Below are 23420 nucleotides of genomic sequence, written 5' to 3'. Positions count from 1 at the left end.
TACAACCCGCCCCCCACCTCATGTGGAGGAATAGTGGTATGCGTATTTGCAGCGAAAAAAAGGGCGGCATAATAGGTATTGCACGCGGGCGACAAAACAGCTAGCGGCGGGCCTGTCCAAACCCTCTCTTGAATGGGAGAGGAAGCCTTAGCCCAGCAGTGGGAAATTTACAGGCTGTTACTTTACTTCATAAATAGATAGGTCGATACTAATGTAAATCGATTTAACCATTGTTTTGTCTTTAATCTTACAGCATATATTTTTTAATGTTCATTATCCTATAGCGTTCACAGTAGACATGTAATCAATTTCTAATTATAATAATACCAGCTTTGTGTATAAATTTTATTTTTTTTAGGAAGGATTTAATTTTTTTTTATTGTATATTTAAAGGTTTTAAATGTCATTGTAGAAAAAAATTTTTGCTCGATCTTGCTCGAAGCCATGGTACCATAATGTAAGCTTTTTACGAATATTGATAGTGTGACCGTTGCATAATAAAATGTACCACAATATTTATATCGATGATTATTGTTTACGTATTAATGCACAAAGAGATTATTTAGTCTGTGGTTCTTAGTTTATATCATTTTGTGGTGCTGTTTGATTTTATCATCGTTAATAATTATCTCAATATTGTTTACAATAAACTATAATAAATATACTTAAAGTTTAATATTTTTATCAGTAAAGGTGCTAACTTATTGAAATGTTATTGTTTATATACAAAGAACATAAATATATGATACGTTACTGTGTGTTACGCGAAGAAAGAAATTGGCATAAATAAATCTATTCAAATTGTCTTAATTTGGGAGTCTACAATAAGTAAGTGGCTTGTCCTATAATATACTGTGAAGGTTATTACTCATTGCTAATATCCATTCAATGTGTACAATATATAACAAATTAGACAACGAAAAAATAAAAAAAAAAATTTGGATTCCTAATTGAATTTCGAATTCATAAAGACTAAATATATATTTTTTAAATTTATATCGAATTTCTTTATTTTTTATTAAATTGTGTGTTAAAGGTAGAAATAAAATGACATTTTATTTTTCTAAAATGTGACATTTATGTACTTAGACAAAGGAATATTTTAGTAATCCATATATTACAACGTCGACAGAGTCAAGGGTGGGTTCGACCCACCTAAATGTTATATCGAAATTATAGATTCAAATGCAAATTTTGTTAAATCAAATTCAATTACAAATGAGATTAGCCGTCCAATATGTGAAGGCTTATTGGAACTGTGGACTAGCTGTTTATACCCAAATGTGTAAAAATAATTTATAATATGAGTGGGATTAATCATTAATTTCTCGTTGACATCACTTTGTTGAACTTTAAGTTAATACTTTAAAGTTTATACTAGGAAATTAATATTTGATATCACAACAACTTTTATTAGTAATAAGTTAATTAATAAATGTTTATTTTATATCTAAATTGTGATGTTATAAATAAATATGAGACAACATCACATACATTACTCTGATCCCAATGTAGTAGCTAAAACACTTGTGTTATGGAAAATCAGAAGTAACAATGGTACCACTAACACCCAGACCCAAAACTACAGAAAATTAATGATAAATACATTGACTCGGCCAGGAATCGAACCCGGGACCTCAGAGTGGCGTACCCATGAAAACCGCTGTACACACCACTCGACCACAGAGGTCATCGTATTGCTTGTTTATTATGACATGTCAGCCTTATTTTGATGGAATGAAGCCTAATAATCAGCTTTGGCTCAAATATATCTATAGTTAAGGATTAAAGCTTGTAACCAACGGTTTTTGAGCTTTCCTTTGCAAGATAGTATATACATTGCCAATTCTGAGCTTTTGGTTATAGTATCCAGAACTCTGTTTCTCCAGCTTTAAAAGCTAGAAACTAGAATTGTGGTATATAGTGTATTAGATTGTCTTAATAAAAGTAAATTTAATAAATTGGTTAAATAATTGTTTTATAGCCATACCGAAGTATGGCTCGGAATTGCTGCATATTTCAAATGACGACCATAAAACAATGATTTAACCAATTTATTAAATTATGGTGTTCGACCATATACCTTATATCACAAGAGGAGTAAAGCAAATTAAACATTGTTGCTATTACCATAGGGTTCATATTTTTTATCATTTTACTGGATATGCACTAAATACTAATTATTAATGCATAGTCATAGTGCACACAGCAATCGCACACAAGCACCATTGAATTTTCATGTGCTTAATTTGTGTTTATTCATCTTATGCTTGGTGGTAAGGATAATATTATGAGGAAACCTGTATGTGTCTGATTTCAATGAAATTCTGCCTTATGTGTATCCTCTAGCCTGTATTGGAGTGGCATGGTGGAAAATGCTCCAAACCTTAGCCCAGCCGTGAAGAATTTACAGGCTGTTAATGTTGTTGTGATGTTGTACTGTCAAATATTATATATATGTAAATCTAAAGATTTTTTCTGTTAATTTTTCTACTTTTTCTAGTCTTATATTTTTCTACTTCCCTTTATTTCTTCTTAAATTTCAATAGACTGCAAAATATGAGGGTGTATACAATATAAAATCCTATTTATATTATCTGTATAGATTCGTTAAATTATTATCTTATGATTACAGATAAAGTACAAAAGATGGCAACGGTACAAAAAATCGAATCGAAATTAATAACTTTAAAGGAAAACTGTCCGAGAGACAGTATGAACAATGAGATATCATCGACGTCAAGTGAAGATGGATCCAATCCGGATGCTATAACGAAATTCAACAACTTCTACAAGTCGAGATACACAGAATCAACACAGTCTGATAATGAAGTCCTGGAATCACCAAGATCTGTTATACAAGCCCGGAACCATTATAAATCTATGGGTAATATCACAGATCCGTATAGAAATAATCATACTGTACAAAGTAGTATAAGCAACGTAGACCTAAATCTCCATAGCAGTGAAATTAAAAAGTTCGAATCCCTTCGAATACCGATAGTTGGATATGAAGTCATGGAAGAAAGGGCTAGGTTTACTATATACAAGTTGAAAGTTGAAGATGACAAACGCGATCAATCCTGGCTTGTGTTTAGGAGGTATACTGATTTTGTCAGGTTATACAATCGTATAAAGAGCGAACAGCCTAACTTACTCCTACCGTTGCCTGGGAAACGTTGGTTTAGGGACAATTTCCAACCTGCCTTCCTCGAAGAGAGGGTTAGGGGTTTGCAGACATTCGTCAACGCGATATTGCACATGCTCCCAAATCATTCGGTCGTCAGGGAGTTCTTCTGTCTTGATGACCCACCCCAGGTGTTCAGTTATCAGCCAGAAGTGCAAGCTGTCTACGGGGCGTTGGAAGATTCAATTACAACGTTGAAAGTACAATTGAAACAAAAGGATGCGACGATAACGCATTTACAAAAACGTGTAGCTGTTCTTGAAGATCAGATCAAAAACTGTCCTACGTGTAGTACAAATAAATCGGCTAATATGTAGTAAGTTTAATTATTAACACTTTCTGGAAGTTTCTAGGCATGTAATGAATTACCTAAAGGTAAGTCACCATATACATTCCACCACTAACACAACTAAACTGTTATTAAGGAGTTTATAGGCTCGCTCTCTCAATCATCGAATCTGTAACTATAGTACTGTTGTTTGGTGGTAGAACATCTTATGAGTGTGGTACCTATAAGAGCTGGTACAAAGCCCTACCACTGAGTGTATAATTGTTATAATATATATAAGTTTTGACTGTCCTGAAAAGTGTTAATATAGACATTTGTGATTCATACTTTCTCAGTTCATTGAAACTAATGACAATAATCGTCTATAGTTTAATTGCTGTATGTCATTCTATAATTGTCAATGATTGTACTATTAATGATTGATTGATTCCTACTTAAATCGCGAGTCGTATAATCGGGTGGGTCCAACCCACCATAAGATACTGACCCCCCCAGATTAAAAAGTGTCTTATAGAATAATATTGTATCAAAATTCGTTTATTATTTGAACAAAGAATTAATACTCGAAAAGTGGGCTAAGATCCCAACCCACCCGTGCAGTTAAATTATTAATTTTATCTTACATCTTTGGACTAATGAATGGAATGGCGAAATGTAATTAAAATTGCTATTAATTATTATTTAATGATCTTAGCGAATTTAAGAAATGTATTTTTTATTATTTAACTTATATCTAGAATAAAACTGGGATCATTATAAATTTAAATATTCCTTAAATTTATAAAGTAAATATTAGTGGATATGGTTTAGTAAGAGGTAAATACAAGATCTATAGGCTTACGTGTAGAAAAGCAACTAAATAAAACGTGATTTTTCATAAAGGGACCAACTCTAGTAACAAATCTGTTGCAGTGTAGCAAGGAAGATTAATTACTCAATTTTCTTCCTACTAAACTTTCAATAAATCTTAATTAAGGATCAAATTTTACCGAACTCAGCTTACCAAACTTTACCGAATCAAAGACTGGATTTTTTACTGGAAAATTTTCTACAAATTTTTATTCAAGGATATTACCAACATAAAAAAAATTTGCTTTTCTAAACATATAAAAAAGTAACTTCAGCATATTTTATTGATTTCAATTAGAAATCAATAAAATATGCTGAAGTTACTTTTTTATCATATTTATAAAATCCAGACTACTCTGTACATCGAAACAAAAATATAAGCCCATCCATCATTCCCACCAAAAAGCAAAGATATATATAATTCTCGATATATAGAACCTCCTTTTTTATCACTTATAATTTACTGCCTTTGTACATCAAGTACAAAAAAAAGTGAAATTAAATTTTATGTAACAATATGTCATTTAATGATAATTATTGTCAATTAATGTTAAATTAATATGTAATGTCCATCAAATTATTCTTGATATAATATTATATTTAATATATAGATTTAAGTGCGTAAATGGCGGGAAAATACCATTTCATTGTTTTATTTTAAGGACTGAACAATTTGTAACAGATTATAAAATGTATGATTAATAATATTTCATGTGTTAAATTTTAAGATTTAAATCTATTCATTCGAAAGGTGCTCCTTTCCACGATAATTTTTTATCGACTTGAGAAACATTACTACACTTTATAAGATATCTTAGGCCCATTACACAATTTAATAAAAAAGGTATAATAGATAAGGAATAAGGAATAGCGGAATCCAGCGATGGCAACACCGTTAATCAATTCATAATTCAAAAATAAGAAATAAGAATAAAATTTCCGTCGCGGTGGGAATTTGTTTCTTATTTCTTATAACCAGCCAATCGCAGGGCATTTTTTCAACGAAGTGTCGTATAACTGACAGCATCACGTAAATAGTAGCAGGTATTCAAGCGCTGCGATTGGTTAAATATTGTAGCCCATCTCCTATTGTGTTATGGTTGCTGGGCTATTACTTATCTCTTATTTTTTTCATTGTGTAAGGGGACAGACAGACAGCAACAATACATTATTAATTATCTATTAAGATTATTTATTTAGCGCGCCTTTCGTACTGCCGTGGACTGAAATGCCGTTAACTAACATCTAATCGATTTCCAACTTCTAAATTTTGATCGCATATTAATAAGAAAAGAAAATATCTATCGTCATATATTTGGCGTTTTTTTTTATATGTTGATTAGTTTTGGTAATAATTTTACGGTCTCATTATCGACTAGCTGTGCCCTCGACCTTGTACGCGTTTGAATTTAACAAAACAGAAATATTCTAGCCTAACTACCTATTTTATCAGTTATCTGCCAGCGAAAGTCCCGTCAAAATCGGTCCAGCCGTTTCAGAGATTAGCCGAAACAAACAGACAGACAGGCAGACTACTACTGTACAGACTACTGTTTATAATTTTTCAAATCATTGAGTAAAAAGGGCTATTTTAACATTACAAACAGACACTCCAATTTTATTATATGTATAGATAAGTTATACATTGTTTACCGCGTTGTTTTGCTCATAGCTCATAATTGAGTTTAGATAGATAACGGCATTATAGATATACTACAGCAGCGTAATGAATAGATCTTATATCTGTATGTGATTTTAGAATCCATTTCTTGTATTACTATGGAATTGATATTACTGTATGCAAAATACTATTTTAAGTGTCAACGCAATTTTTATGAGAAAATTATTTTGATTTGCTATATAACTTTGCACTATAAACAGTTTGTGATTAATATATGTTTATTTATGATGTATACTAGTTTTAGATTTGGTGTAGGTAAAAAAGTAGCATATGTTCTTTCTTGGAGTTTGCTGTATACCAAATTTCTACAAATCCGGTTCATTGATTTATTAGTGAAAGGGCTACAGACCGACAGAGTTACTTTCACATTTATTATATTAGTATGGAATTAAAGATGAACTAAAATTGTAGTTCCGTTATCGGTTTTGCTGACTGATTCAAAACGTAACATTTAAATTTAGAATTGGACAAATGTCAACAATTCCAAATCAAGTTGTTTATTTATATAATACAACCATTGGAGTAGGTTGTGTCAGTTTCATTTCTATATTAGGAATGTCAAAATGTTTTAAATTAATTCACGTATATTCCAACCCTAATAGGAGAAATGTCAAAGAAACATTTGACAGCAAATTGACGAGAGTTGGAGATGGTCGAGTTTGATTAATCTGTGATGTTTGGAACGGCACCGAAACTGTTAGGCCCATTACACAATGAAAAATAAGAATTAAGAGACAAGGAATAAGGAATAGCACAGCAACCAAAACACAATAGGCGATAGGCTACAATATTCAACCAATCACAGCGGTTGAAACTTCGTTGAAAAAATGCCCTGCGATTGGCTGGCTATAAGAAATAAGAAACAAATTCCCACCGTGACGGAAATATATTCTTATTTCTTATTCCTTATTTTTGAATTATGAATTGATTAACGGGGCTGCCATCGCTGTATTCAGCTATTCCTTATTTCTTGTTCCTTATCTCTTATATCTTATTTTTTTCATTGTGTAATCATGTAATGGGCTTTATAGAGATTTTGGAAGTAAAAATAAAGTGTATATAAGTAGTTAAGTGTAATAGTGTTGTGTTATGAATAAAGATATATCAATCATGAACTCTTAGTAGTGCACGATATAGCACAGCCGAGTTATAAGCAAATCGCATGAAAAGCGTTAATATAAGGTACGTTTATCCTTATTCCTACTTCGATTTGGAATGAAGTATAATATTTTAAGAAAAATGTTATGCAATCCGTGAGCCCGCTCACATATTTTCCTCTGTTATCTGTTAATTATTGTGTTAGTACAAAAAAAGTTATGTTGATTCTTGATATCGTGATACGATATTATTTTATTAATAGGTGCTAATTAATATAAAATTAATCGTAGAAGCATTTAAACGTAGTTATTAATATCGAAAGCATTTTTATTTTTCTCCATATATATTTTTTTATTTTTAATATGCTGTATGAATTTAAAAAAAAAGGTTATAATGTCAACTGTCAGTAATTTCGCGCCAAAATGTTTGTGAATATAATCTATTTTTGTAATATATTTTAATTTAATTTGTACATATTTGTAATGCAATAAAAAAATGAATGCCTTTATTTTTTTAATATAAGCTTCGATCACTTTTCATGGTGATTTTTTTATATTTGGATTTGTTAAAGGTACAATATTTTAGTTGTTTGATTTTCTTTATTCGATATTATAAATTCCATTAAATTATCTGTATGTAATTTCTTTATCATTTATAATGATTTTAAATAAGAACTATGAAAGAATAGTTTAGATGAATTTATTTTTAATAAACTTCTTAAAATTATTAATATAAATGCATGCTTGTAATATCTGAAACAGACTATCCATAGAAGTGTTTATTTTTTTATCGATTTATTTAATTTAATTTCGATTTTATATAAATGATATAAGAAATAGTTGTCATTATAAATTTTATTTATAGCAGTGCATGTTCAATAATTATTCTATTGTATTAATGTTTATTGTTACAATGAAACCAAACGGTGCCTTGATTTAAATAATCAATAATAATAAAATATATTTCTGAAATTCAATACAGATTATTGTTTTATTTGTCTATTTACAAGATTTTGTTTTATTTTACGTTAACAGCGTCATAAAAAATGACATAGCATTTGTGACTTTTGAGACGAAATTTAAAACGACAAAATAAAGGTATATATCAATACAGCTTATTATATTTTATTCCGAGGTGAAATCCTTATAGTAGGGAAGGCGAATAGGGGATTTTTGCAGAGGCTCGATCGTGTCAGATAAACATAAAGGAAGGATCTTTGTACCCTTTAATATACTTTTACAAAATATGAACCCTTAAGGGCGTGCGTTGAGGAGAGTCCAATGATATTCTAATAAACAGATATGTTATACCCATACTAAACAACAGCAAAAAGTGTGCCGCGCCGGGGACCGTTTATTTTACATTTCGTTACAAGTATAAAGGATAGCTTGATAAAAACAATAAGTAAAAGGGATAACTAGATGTTTTAATTACGCAAAACGTATTACTACATAATTATGATGTATTATAACGTATTACTTGCACAATTATGATGAAAACGACTATAGGCAAACGTCCCAATTAGGACGTTTTCTAGTCTTCGATTTTTGCGCGTTAATGACATATCTGTTTACTAGAACATCATTGGGAGAGCCCGTCAGATTAGTAAAAAAACCGTTCCTTTGAAAAAGTCGAGCGCGTCAGATTAAGTAATGACAGGTTAAATACATTTAGAAAAGTGTATATTACAATATTCTGACGAATGCGAGCTCTGAAGTTGCAAAAAAAAAGTCACCTGGAAATACTCGAGCGAGCTTTTTATTTTTTTTTTAAATTGACGGAAACACTGTTGGAAACAGGGGTATAATAGACTGGGCTATTTGAAGTGTGAGAAAAAGTCTACAGAACCGCTTTGCCCAGTAGTAACTACTATTGTATATGGGCATTGCATTTTGATAATCGCCCATATATAATACGTTAACTAATAAAACCGCCTGTACGGTTTTCTTTTTTTATGTTATAGGTTGGCGGACGAGCATATGGGCCACCTGATGGTAGGTGGCCACACTCCAAACCGGAACACAACAATACTGAGTACTATTATTTGGCGGTAGAATAACTGATGAGTGTGTGGTACCTACCCAGACAGGCTTGCACAAAGCCCTACCACCAAGTGAATAAGAAAAGAATAAAATATTTTTTTTATAATATTCCTAGTATGGCTGTAAAAATGAATCCATAAAATGAAATCAATGAATGAAGTTAAGCTTTCATCAGCCCTTCCATATACTTAAGAATCAGTAATCTCGGTTCAAATATATTTTTAAGCTAGCTGTGACTGCATCTTCGTGCGATATTGAATTTTAATTAAGTTTTGTTATTGTTGTATATAAAATAAAATGAAGAAATTGTAAGTCACGCTTTATTATATGTATAAGCTATCTGCCAGTGAAATTCAGTCAAAATCATCCGTTCCAGACATTAGCCAGAACAAAAGAACAGTCAACAATTATAAAAAATGTTCAAACCATAAGTTATAAGTGGTCAAATTGTTACACGAAAAATTCTCGCTGGAAAACTTAGAAGCAGACAAATTCCCAAACGGAAAATAAGTGCCATAAAAAAAAACAACAACAAATCGTATAAAAAGTTGTTTATTACTTAAAATATATTAACATTATTTTTATAATACATTTTCAATTTCTATACATTATTTTTACATGTAAAAAGTTGCCAGTTACAATAATATTTTAATTACATAACGGAACGCCGTTTCCTGGCTTTAGGGCATATTTTTAACTGACGTGACACTAAGGCTATTTGAAATAAAACTAACACCAATAAATATAACGTCAAGTTACTTTAACACGTTCGTTGCGGAGCGAGGTCTAAAACGCCTCTTATGTAAGAACATGGATTTCTCTATCGTGTTATATACTATAGGAAAGTTATTATATTTGTATGATGCAATGCTATGGTATAATTTAATACGAGGTTTATTTGACCTTACGGTTACGTTACGGGGTCTAACAAGCCTCGTACCGGTATTTTGACAATTTTCATACGAGGTCTTTAACGCCCCGTACCGCAGCGAACGCGTTAAGCGAAATACGAATAGTCCTTTATACGGAACCATTTGAGACTGTCTTATCTGGTCACCCCTTTCCCCCCCATTCTTAACTCAAAACCGACTATCACCATCGAAATAAAAACCAATCAAGTGTATTCCAATGACAGGAAATTTGACAACTGTGACCTTGAAACGACCCGAGATGGGAGAAGGAAACATAAGCTTATATATATAAGCTATAAGCAAAAACACAGCTTGTCAATTTCCCACTGCTGGGCTATATAGCCTCCTCTCACTTTGACGATTATGACAACCTCCATGGTCGAGTGGTGTGTACACCGGTTTTCATGGGTACGCCACTCCGAGGTCCTGGGTTTGTACGGCCGAGTCGATGTAGATTACCATTAGTTTTCTATGTCGTCTCGGGTCTGGGTGTTTGTGCCGTCGTTACTTCTGATTCCCATAACACAAGTGCTGTAGCTACTTACATTGGTCAGAGTAATATATGTGATGTTGTCTCATATTTATTCATTTATAATTATTTACTTTGAGGAGAAGTTTTGGAACACATTCCAACACGCTGTCCAATTGGTGCAATACACATGTGTCAGAATTTCTATGAAATCAGACACATGTACCCACAATGTTTTCCTTCACCGAACACGAGATGAATTATAAACACAAATTAAGCACATATATATAGTAGTGATGTGAACCAGCCATCTTGACTCCCTCACTATATAACCTTGAAAGTTATTTCATCGACAATTTTATTCCAAAAAAAGTATCCCATTGTCTATACATCGCTCTTATTGTCCATGAATTCGACGACCCGCTTGGCCGGAAACACTTTGTGCACGCGTTTCCTGTGCGTGTAGAGGGAGGCTTTCTGCTTGAAGGTCTGCTGGCAGATGTCGCAGGAGAGGGGACGCTCGCCAGAGTGGATTACCTCGTGTTGCGTCAGAGCTTTTCTGTCCTGTGAAATTGTACATAAATAGTTACATATCAATGTCAAAACAACTTTTTTCACGCTAATCTTAAGTGGTGACCACCTAAATGTTTGTTTGACGACCTCAGTGGTCGAGTACTCCAAGTTACTACGGGAGTTCGATTCCCGGCCGAATCGATGTAGAAAATTCATTAATTTTCTATGTCGTCTCGGGTCTGGGTGTTTGTGCCGTCATTACTTCTGATCTTCCACAACACAAGTGCGTTAGCTACTCACATTGGGGTCACAGTAATGTATGTGATGTTGGGGGGCGCCTCATCAAAGATGGTGAAGTATGGATTACGAAAATTTGACATTTGAAGTCTTTTTTTAGGGGGTGGGGATATCGCCAATCTCACTCCAATAGGTTATTTGACAATGCGAAAAATAAATTGTGAATTATCGTAATCAGTGCATATTATGAGTTTATAAATGGTTACTTACTAACGAAAGTGGAAAATAATACTTAATTTTTTCAAAAATATGTATCACAGATTAAATTACAGCAAAGTGACGTCACCGACCCCATTATAGCGCTATTTAAATATGGAATTTTTAATATGATATTTTTCGGCAAATATGTACTAGAAATAAAGAAATTAACTTTTACTGTGTTCCTTAACCTCTACTAAATAATATAAAATGGATTTTAAAAACTAGTCAAATAGCCTGTTGCGCTATGTCACTCAAAGTGTACACAGTACTCACAGTGAAACCCTTCCCGCACTGCTGGCAGACGTGGTTCCTCGGTTTCACCTTCTTTTCGCCGTGGACCCTCATCATGTGCCTTTCGACGTTCTTGTGGGACGCTATCGGCTGTAACATTGGAGTTAAATTTCATACATCTATTGAGTAAGGCCGACTTATATAAAAGTGTATTATCGTTTAATATTTATATATTTTTCAAACGACTCGAGTTGGTCTCGGGGTTAGAACGCGTACATATTAACTGATGATTGCGGGTTAATGTGCTTAATCTGTGCTTATAATTCATCTCGTGCTCGGTGAAGGAAAACCGAAGAAAGGAAAAGATGGTAGCGTGGTTATAACGCGTGCATCTCAACCGATGACTGCGGGTTCAAACCCAGGCAAGCACCGCTGATTCATGTGCTTAATTTGTCTTTATAATTCATCTCGTGCTCAACGGTCACGGAAAACATCGTGAGGAAACCTGCATGTGTCTAATTTTATAGAAATTCTGCCACATGTGTTTTCCACCAACACGCATTGGAACAACTCAGTGAAATACGTTCCTGAACTTCTCCTCCTCGCCTTAGTCGAGCAGTGAGAAATTTACAGTTGTAGTTGCATGTATTAAAATCACTCTATCTATAGTCAAAAACCGCATCAAAATCCGTTACATAATAAAGATCTAAGCATGCACAGAGCAGACAGCATTAAGCGACTTTGTTTTATACTGTGTTGCGATAATGGCACTGACCTTATCACATATGGGACATTTGTGGGAAGTCTTGCCGAGATGCTGATAATTAAAGTGATCCTGCATCGCTTGCTTTGTGGGGTAGCCTTTATTGCACATGGGACATGGAAATCTGTGGAAAAAATAAAAAAACGAGTAACTACTGAGTTTCTTGCCGTTCCGAACCGGTGGTAGCTTCACTTAATTGTTAAATGACGATTCGAAAGTGTGAAAAAGCCTACTCGAATAAAGTATTGGACAATATTGGACATCACATACGTTACTCTGATCCCAATGTAAGCTAACGCACTTGTGTTGTGGAAGATCAGAAGTAACGACGGCACAAACACCCAGACCCGAGACGACACAGACAACTAATGAACTTTTTCTACATCCACTTGGGACCTCGGAGGTCGACAAATAACTAGTAACTACTGAGTTTCATGCCGGTTCTTCTCGGTAGAATCAGCTAAGCGAAACGGTGGTAGCTTCACTTAATTGTAAAATGACGATAAAACCTACTTGAATAAAGTATATTTTGATTATTAAAGCTTTACTAACAACCGAGTCGATGTAGAAAAAACGATCATTAGTCATCTATATTGTCTTGTGTCAAAGTGTTTGTGATACTTTTACTCTTGTAAAACCATAACCAGTGTTGCCAACGTGTGGGGAATTCCCCAAAATGCGGGGAATAGCAAGTCGATCGGGGATTTTTTTTATGGTATAGGTTAGCGAACGAGCAAATGGGCCACCCGATGGTAAGTGGTCACCATCATCCATAGACAATGACGCTGTAAGAAATATTAACTATTCCTTACATCGTCAATGCGCCACCAACTTTGGGAACTAATGTTATGTCCCTTGTGCCTGTAGTTACACTGGCTCACTCATATCAAAGATTGGTGTGGGCATTGTCACTGTGCGGGGAAAACGAGGGGAATTTTATATTATACCAAAACGTTCGATAATTGATTTTTAGCCGATGTTTTGTTAGTACGAAAATTGAAATTGTAGTCGATTATTAGTTAAAAGTGAAGTAACAGCCTGTACATTTCCCACTGCTGAGATAAGGCCTCCTCTTCCATTAAGGAGAGGGTTTGGAACATATTCCACCACGAATCCAATGCGGGTTGGTGGAATGCACATGTGGCAGAATTTCAATGAAATTAGACACATGCTTTCCTCACGATGTTTTCCTTCACCGCTGAGCACGAGATGAATTATAAACACAAATTAAGCACATATATATAGTGGTGCTTGCCTGGATTTGATTTCGCAATCATTGGTTAAGATCTGTTTTCTATTACAGGACTGACATGGATTATGATTATGATGTTAACAATGAAAATTATCCCCAACATACAGACCAAAGGTAAAATCATATAATATATATTAATTACTAGTCAATATTACTCCCTCAAGGGGTGGATTCAAAAGTAGCCCTTCCCCAGTAGTCAAACTATATCCATAACTAATTTTCATCGAAACCGGTTCAGCTGTTCAATCAAGAAGTAATTGACTATAGATATACCTATTATGTTTGAGTCGAGATGGCCCAGTGGTTAGAACGCGTGCATCTTAACCGATGATTGCGGGTTCTTTGGGATTTGATTGCGAAATCAAATCCAGGCAAGCACTGCTATATATATGTGCTTAATTTGTGTTTGTAATTCATCTCGAGCGTGAGTGAGCGAGGTGAAGGAAAACATCGTGAGGAAACCTGCATGTGACGAATTTCAACGAAATTCTGCCACATTTGTATTCCACCAACCCGCATTGGAACAGCGTGATCGAATATGTTCCAAACCTTCTCCTCAAAGGGAGAGGAGGCCTTTAGCCCAGCAGTGGGAATTTACAGGCTGTTGATTAAAAAAGCCCACTAACTTGAATATCTGGTCGGAAGCGTGGGGGCGGGAGTACTTGAGGTGAGCCTGGTAGGTCGCCAGGTGGCTGAAGACCTTGCTGCAGTCCTTGCACTCGTAGCGGCTTGTGTTCTGGTGACGTTGGATGTGGTACTTTATCTGTATCGTCCGGACCATCTTGTGGCATATCGGACACTCCTCTCTCGGCAGCGGACCCTCGTGCAACCTGGAAAATGATACATGTTTATTTCACTATGGATGGATTAGAAAGAAAGAAATGTTTATTATTAGGACACGATACACAATAAAAAGAATAAAAATTAAAAAAAATAACAACAAAACAAAACAATGATGATTAACGTCTCCTAAAAGCTGTGTAAAGGTGCGTGTGTGTGTGTGAGTGTGCCTGTGTGCGTGCGTGCGTGTGTGTGTGTGAAGGTGTGTATTAGATGGATAAGACTATCCACCAGTACACGTGTTCTCTTATAACCTTGGTGCCTTCAAACGAGGCCTTGATGAAATATACATTTATTATTATTTACTTGGTGGTAGGGCTTCGTACAAGCCCGCCTGGGTAGGTACCACCCACTCATCAGATATTCTACCGCCAAACAACAGTACGCAGTATTGTTGTGTTCCGGTTTGAAGGGTGAGTGAGCTGTAACTACAGGCACAAGGGACATAACATCTTAGTTCCCAAGGTTAGTAGCGCATTGACGATGTGAGGAATAGTTAATATTTCTTACAGCGTCATTGTCTATGGGTGATGGTGACCACTTACCATCATATATTATTATAGCAGCATTGCCCGTGCGAAGCCGCGGCGGGTCGCTAGTTAATACCTCAAGTGCGTGGTGAGTGTGGTCCTGTTGACGAAACGCTTCTTACAGTGATCGCACTGGAGGCCCTCCCTGTGGAAACGAGCCACGTGATTCTTTCGAGCGCGGGAATTTCTGTAAACAAACATTTAATTAGTCATACATATGTTTACATTAAAGACAACAGCCTGTAAATTGCCCATTGCTGGGCTAAGGCATCCTCTCCCTTTGAGGAGAAGTTTTGGAACATATCAACGTTGTTCCAATGCTGGAATACACATGAGGCAGAGTTTCTATGAAATTAGACACATGCATCCTCACGATGTTTTCCTTCACCGCCGATATATATTTAAATATATGAGCCGGGACATATATTTATATGAATTATTATCACGCTTAGCATTGAGCCTAGTGGTTAGTTATTTACATTAAAATTTCTCATTTTATTTAGAGTTACAGTAGAACATTGTTGAGCAAGCATTTTGGTCTCGTCACGGTAGCATGCGTAAGTGATAACGTGTGGCCCATCGAAAGACGGAGAGGGTACCGGTGGTTTTTTAGTGGGTAAGCCCGGCGTCCAGGGCTCCGGGCAGTACCACCCCCCCCCCACTTTCCATCACGTGGCTGGAATAGAGTAATGCGTTTTTCCAACGAGAAAAAAAGGGGGGTGAGTCTGTAATCTTTTCTGAGGATGAGCAGATCTTAGCACAGCATAGACAGACAGACAGATTGGTACTATCATTTACCTATCTTAGCATATAACATTTACATATAACATTTCTATAAATAAAAAACTTATTACTTATTTTTAGAAATTTCCAAACCTATGAAAAATTTTGTTTTGATTTCATTGATGTAGATTTTGATAAATTTTAAAAGGGGATAAAACAGGGGATGAAAGTTTATATAAATCTACTTAGATTTACGACTGATTGAACTGAAATTAAATATTGGAGCTAGCAACCAATATATATATAAGATACTACAAGAAAATACATATGCTACTATTATCGTTTGACACATGATAATGTGTATAATTTGTAATCATTTTTATTACTTTTTCAGTGCATATTTATTTGTTTTAAAATAGTGTTTTGATTGAAATCGGTTTTTCTTTTTTTTAAATTTTTATTTATTCACAACACAAGTGCTTTAGCTACTTACATTGGGATCAGAGTAATGTTATTCTTTTTCATGTTATAAATTGGCGGACGAGCATATGGGCCACCTGATGGTAAGTCACCATCACCCATAGACAATGACGCTGTAAGAAATATTAACCATTCCTTACATCAATGCGCCTAACTTGGGAACTAAGATGTTATCCCTTGTGCCTGTAGTTACACTGTCTCACCCTTCAAACCGGAACGCAACAATACTGAGTACTGTTGTTTGGCGGTAGAATAACTGATGAGTGGGTGGTACCTACCCAGACGGGCTTGCACAAAGCCCTACCGCCAAGAAAATGTGTGTGATGTTTCCTCATATTTATTATCTATTTATAAGAAGTAATACTTTGACGACCTCCATGGTCGAGTGTGTACACCGGTTTTCATGGGTACGCCACTCTGAGGTCCCGGGTTCGATTCCCGGCCGATGTAGATTACCATTAGTTTTCTATGTTGTCTTGGGTCTGGGTGTTTGTGGTGCCGTTTCTTCTGATTTCCATAACACAAGTTTAGCTACTTACATTGGGATCAGAGTAATGTATGTGATGTTGTCTCATATTTATTTATTTAATACTTACTTAAAGAACATGTCGCACTCCAGACACTTGTAGCCCACAATGGTGGTCTTAGAGAGTAGCTTTCTGAGGTCTCCCGGCGTGGGGGGCGCTTTGCCCTCATCCTTAACTTTCTCGGGATCCTTTTTTTTCTTACGCACCTGTAAATATACAAACTATTTATATTCTATTCATGTAGACTATTGTTTTTATTTTTATTTATTTATTTAGGTTTATCAACAGTTGTTACAATATAAAACTTACTATAGGTACAATTAAAATAACAAAATATCAAACGCAATTGTACAACTAATTATAGACAAACACTGCATGCTTATTTAAAAACTTATAGACTATGTGCTTAAAATACTTAAAATCAGTTAGACTATGTAAAATATAAATCTAATGTAAAACAATAAAGAGAAAACAAAATATAGGGAAAAAGAACAATCACCTTAAATAACAGAGACCTTACTTAATTAAAAAAAAAAAAAATACGAAAAATCTACATATACTATACAAACGAAAAAAACGAAAAAACTGTACGATACAAAAATCTGAACTACTAGTATTGAATAGAATCTGAACTACTACTAATTGTTGTTTATATATTCCGATGTATAACCATATTACTGTAAAAAATTCATCCAAATATGTTCAGTAGTTATTTCGTGAAAGACAAACATACAATCATCCTCACAAACTTTCACATTTATATTATAAGTAGAATCGTAGGAATAGCTGTATCTGCGACTTTACCCGTGTGGAATTTATCTAAAATTCCAACCCCCATTTTACACCCTTAGGGGTCGATTTCTATAAAATCCATGCTTAGACTATATCTACACCCTATAAGGAACTTACTTGCCAGATTTCAAATCTGTAGTCGTTACTATTAGAGCTGTCTAATATACAATATGTCATAAGGGTCAAAATGTAAAAAAAAAGTACAAGTAATAGCCTGTAAATTTCCCACTGCTGATATAAGGCCTCCTCTTCCATTACGGAGAGGGCTTGGAACATATTCCGACACGCTGTTCCAATGCGGGTTGGTGGAATGCACATGTGGCGGAATTTCGATGAAATTAGACACATGCTACATCCTCACCATGTTTTCCTTCACCGCTGAGCACGAGACGAATTATAAACACAAATTAAGCACATGAATCAGCGGCACTTGCGTGTGAACCCGCAATCATCGGTTAAGATGCGCGCGTTCTAACCATTGGGCCATCTCGACTCTGATGATGTCACTTTCTTGTAAATCTTGCTTTTCTACTACATGTACCACAGATTAAAATACAGCAAAGTGACGTCACCGACCCCATTGCAGCGCCATACTGTCCAAGTAGCGTTGCGCGCTATTTAAACATGCAATTTTTAATATGATATTTTTCAGCAAATATGTACTAGAAATTTTTTCAACTTTTACTCGAAAACATCGCGAGGAAACCTGCACATGTCCAATCAAATCTAGCCCAGCAGTGGGCAATTTACAGGCTGTCGTTACACACCTTTCCTTCAAAGTCGTCCCCGATCTGTATAACTGCGTTCGGAGTCGGTTTGACCATGTGCGCTCGCACGTGGAGGGTAATGAGTTTGACGCTCGTCTCCGCCTTGTTGCACAACTTGCACACGTAGCGCAGGTAATGGCTGTGTGTGTGCTCGTCCAGCTTCGACTCTTGAACGTACACGTAGCAGACTTTACACGTCACGTGACCCGGTTTCTGTGATTAAAAAAAAAAAAAATTAAAAAAAAACAGATCACAGACAAACACAGGTCACTTGGCTTTGTGCAAGCCAGCCTGGGTAGGTACCACCCACTCATCAGATATTTATAATAAAACAAAATAGAAAAAAAATGGCGCCGTATGCATTAATACCTTGTAGCGTAATTTATAAAAAAAATATATCGACCTGTCACACAGACTTGAGTTTACTTTTTGGCGCTTGTTTGAAAGAGTATATAGAAAATATTATGTTGTTTTATTTAGTTTTTGTTGATGAAGATTATAAAAATTTAAAGTAATTATTACATATAATAAAATTGGAGTGTCTTTTTGTAATATTAAAACAGCCCTTTTATACTCAATGCATATGTATGTATACACGGTACATACACCAATAACATCATTATTTACAATTAATATCCATCTTTCTATTTGTGCAGTCTAATCTCTGGAACGGCTGTACCGATTTTGATGGGACTTTCACTGGCAGAAAGCTGACTTGCGCTACAACAACATTATTGTCAAAATCGAACACGCACAAGCCCACACAGTTAATATCAACTAATATTCACCTCTCTGTGCATCGCTATGAAATGATCTTCAACCTGTTGCTGTGTGTAAAATCCTATAATACAGAGTTCGCATTTGTAAGCCGTGCTCGTGTACTGGACCTTTTGCTTTAATTCCTCTCTGAAATAAAAAAAATCAAATCAAAATGTACTCTAAGATACACATTAAATACTTCTAAAATTATCAGTGAATTCTTTACTATATTGTCCATGTATTATATACAAAAACTTTCCTCTCGAATCACTCTATCTATTAAAAGAAACCGCATCAAAATCCGTTGCGTGATTTCAAAGATCTAAGCATCCATAGCGGTAAGCAACTTTGTTTTATACTGTGTAATGATTAGAGTAAGCTTTTACTAAATTCAAAATAACAGTAATTAAATAAACCTAGCCAACCAAGGTATCAGCTTTGTATTGAGTTATTTATCAGAATCTCTGAGAGAGCTGAGATGGCCGCGTGGTTGGAACGTGTGCATCTTAACCGATGTTTTCGAGTTCAAACCCAGGTAAGCACCAATATATATGTGTTTAATTTGTTTTTATAATTCATCTCGTGCTCGGTATAGGGAAACATCGTGATGATGGTACATGTGTCTAATTTCATCGAAATTCAGCCACATGTGCATACCACCAACCCGCATCGGAACAGCGTGGTGGAATATGTTCCAAACCCTCTCCTTAATGGAAGAGGCCTTATCCCAGCAGTGGCAAATTTACGGGCTGTTACTTTACTATTTTTCAGATTCTCACCTGATAGCTAGCATGTCTGCCTCTGACATGTACTCCGTTATGTAACCAGATTTGAGATCCTTGTGAGCATTGAATTTAGACAGCTTCGGTTTTTGGCTTATTATTACCGTGTCTGCTGTTGTTGTCGGGCTGGAATTAAATATTAAGGATTTATATTATTATAATGTTAAAAATAATGTAATATTTTATGAATGATGTATACTTTATGGTACACTACAAACAAAACTAAAAATAGGTTAAGGTTAAATACAGGAAAAAATAAAACAAAAATTAGAAAAATAAAAGTTGATAACAATTTTGTGAAATGGACGGACTTATGGCTAATTAGCCATCCCTTCCAGACATTTAATTATTCTGTTATTTTAAAATTATTAATGTATTGTATTTCAAAATTTGTATAATAAATATGTAATATTTTTGTTGTTAAATTTTGTAATTTTACTAACTCTAGATTGATAAGAAAACATTGCCTTACTAATACTGTATGGTCTGGTCCGGTAATAAATATTTGTGAACTAAGATGTTACATCCCTTGTGCCTGTAGTTACCGCTCACTCTCCCTTCAAACCGGAACACAACAATACTGAGTATTCCTTAACAAGACGGCTTCACACAAAGCCTTACCACCAAACAAACCTATCCTAATTAAATCAAATCTTTTCTTTATATTTGAAAAGGTTTTCAATACTTACTCTATAATAAGCTCCGGTAATTCACCCTTAACGGCTTGAGCTGTGAATGTATCGCTCGTGACCATGCCATCGGTACCAACTACTATATGAGACATCACACCCGTTACTGGGTTTTCTAATACTATTTCTGGTACTGAAATCAAATAACATAACAAATAAATAAATATAAGACAACATCACATACATTACTCTGATCCCAATGAAAGTAGCTGAAGCACTTGTGTTATGGAAAATCAGAAGTAACGACGGTACAAACACCCAGACCCGAGACGACATAGAAAACTAATGGTAATCTACATCGACTCGGTCAGGAATCGAACCCGGGAGCTCGGAGTGGCGTACCCATGAAAACCGGTGTACACACCACTCGACCATGGAGGTCGTCAAATAACTAGTAACTACTGGGTTTCATGCCGGTTTCAATCTAAATTTCATCAAATTCGGTTCAGTGGTTTGATCTTGAAAGGGTGATTGACTAACGGAGTAACTTTCATGTTTATAATGATAAATATAGATAATTTTTGTAATTTTACAACTAAAGCTCGTCTATACAAAACAGAAATAAAGCAGCTGAAAACCAGAGAAGGTAGAGTACTAAAACACTTTCTCATTTTATATATATTATAGATGATAGCCTCGCCACACAACCACCTACAATTATTATACTTAATGACGATCAGTTACACTTCTATATTAAATTTCACCCTTTTAGGGATAATTTCTATATTAAACTCTTATGCAAACACCAAAGTTTAAGTATGAAAAGTATTATCGGCAGTGAGAAATTTAATAAAGCTTAAAAGATATACACCAGGTAATATAGAATGTAAATAAAAAAATCGCAATGATTTTATAGCCTATGTATTACTCTAATTGAAGCTATATTATTGTAAATTTTCAATAAAATCTATGCAGTATTATTGTTTGAAAGACTAACATTCATTTATTCTCAAAAGTTTCAGATTTATCATAGTAGGAGTTCAATATTACCTCCCATAACTTGATTGTCGATACCCAATGTTATGTGATCTCGTAAGGCCTGGGCAACATCATAGCTTTCATTCTTGACATTTTGTGCGGTACTAATCGCTATGTAGTGTTGCGGCCAATCTGTACGTATTTCCTTATCATCTATAATAGTTTCTTGTATGTCATTCGTATAATTGACAAAAACTCTATCGTAATCCGTCTTTATAACACATTCGAGCGATGATAACGACTGAGACATGTACGTGTGGTCCATTGTCTGAAATAAAGAGATAAAAACATTTTTGTTATATTTCAAAAGTGTTAACAGCTTATGCTGAGACATCTGTAACATATTTCAACAACAGATAAGACAAACAAACCACTTCAATATTAAATTGACAAAATATTATTGGTCGATTTCTTGAATTGAAAAAATTTGAAGTATATTTTTAATGTTGTTACAGTTTCTTCGGATGTACTGGAAATATCCCTTCATCCATTTAAGGAAGTCTGGAGCTTATACCACTATGGTGCTCTAATGCTGATCGGTCGATACCCATGTAGCAGATTTTTATTGAAACTAGACACAGGCAGGTTTCCTCATTATGTTTCCCTTCACCACCAAGCATGAGATGAATTAGAAAACACAGATTTAGCACAAGATAATTCACCGGTGCCTCAGTTTAAATCTGCAATCATCGGTTAAGGTGTAAGAGTGCTTGTTTCACTTGGCTATCTCGGCAAGATACTTAAATATAACATAATAATACCTCTTGAGAGTGGCTCATAGCCAGGACTCGTAAATGTTCTTGTGCGTTATGAACTTGTCTTTTAAACCGTGCTATTTTCTTCATGAGTGCGAGACACTCCCAGCAGACAAGCTGGTCCAACTCTATTATTGAATCACCATACTGGAATTATAAAATTAAAAATTATACGTATTTACCCAACTACTAGTTAACAGCTTTATAAACTTTTTTAATCAAAAAATCTATTTATTTTTGTTTCGATTTTACGATTTTATTACAAAATCAATAATTATGTATATATATTTGTGAAACTAGTATATAAGTTTATGTTAGGAGAGGCAATTAATTATAAAAAAGAAATTTCTATAAGATTACTAATATATAGATTAATAATATTATAACATACATTGTTTTGATTTTTTTTGTTGTATGTTTACAATCAAAAATAAATTTTGTTTGTTATTTTAATAGTTTTTAAGTGGAAAATTGAATAAATTAGCTGATTTAAAACGAGATATCTCATATTCTAGCTATAATCCAAAATTTGTAAGGTTTTTATTATGATTTTGTATTTATTGAAAAAACTAAGTATAATTTTTGATTGACATACTTAATTATTTCAAAAAAGACATATATTACATATTTACGTAATTGTTTATGTAATATTTTCACTAAATATATAATAAGTTTGTTAAAACTTTTAAAACTCACCCGGTCACCCGCGTAATCGTACATTATTAATCTGAAAACTTGATAGATTTGCGTAAGTCCATTTATGGATATAACATTTCTATCAGAACTTAAGCAGGTACAGCAAAAAGTTCTATAACCAGTATCAACATCTTGCTCCATTTTAAAATAATTAAAAAAGTTTCATCAAATCAACTCAAGTTGTATATCTATCAATCAAAACAAAAAGTAATACTCCCATGTAAAATAGACGAAATTGGGAGAGGAATATTTTAATGCCACAACGACACCACAAAATGGCCGCCTTACCCGGATATGCAAGAATAAAAATGCATAATAC

At 34.4% G+C, this 23420-nt stretch overlaps 2 protein-coding genes across 2 annotated transcripts; one reads left to right on the top strand and one right to left on the bottom strand.

The window, feature by feature from the left end:
- Nucleotides 1–452: 452 nt before the first annotated feature.
- Nucleotides 453–4588, top strand: LOC124542082 (sorting nexin-16). Its single transcript, XM_047120015.1, has 2 exons — nucleotides 453–828; nucleotides 2636–4588. The coding sequence occupies exon 2, from the start codon at nucleotides 2650–2652 to the stop codon at nucleotides 3502–3504; it is 855 nt and encodes a 284-aa protein (XP_046975971.1). The 5' UTR covers nucleotides 453–828; nucleotides 2636–2649; the 3' UTR covers nucleotides 3505–4588.
- Nucleotides 4589–10726: 6138 nt separating this feature from the next.
- Nucleotides 10727–23404, bottom strand: LOC124542151 (zinc finger protein 431-like). Its single transcript, XM_047120088.1, has 13 exons — nucleotides 23102–23404; nucleotides 22412–22552; nucleotides 21663–21918; nucleotides 20673–20805; nucleotides 19981–20109; nucleotides 19231–19348; nucleotides 18443–18655; nucleotides 16953–17089; nucleotides 15230–15340; nucleotides 14410–14613; nucleotides 12544–12655; nucleotides 11811–11918; nucleotides 10727–11090 (listed from the first exon to the last, which is right to left on the bottom strand). The coding sequence occupies exons 1-13, from the start codon at nucleotides 23240–23242 to the stop codon at nucleotides 10911–10913; spliced, it is 1983 nt and encodes a 660-aa protein (XP_046976044.1). The 5' UTR covers nucleotides 23243–23404; the 3' UTR covers nucleotides 10727–10910.
- Nucleotides 23405–23420: the final 16 nt, after the last annotated feature.

Source organism: Vanessa cardui, chromosome 30 (assembly GCF_905220365.1).
Source record: "Vanessa cardui chromosome 30, ilVanCard2.1, whole genome shotgun sequence".
Lineage (NCBI taxonomy): Eukaryota > Metazoa > Arthropoda > Insecta > Lepidoptera > Nymphalidae > Vanessa > Vanessa cardui.
The sequence above is the reverse complement of the archived record's forward strand: the minus strand, read 5'-3'. Positions and strand labels throughout refer to the sequence as shown.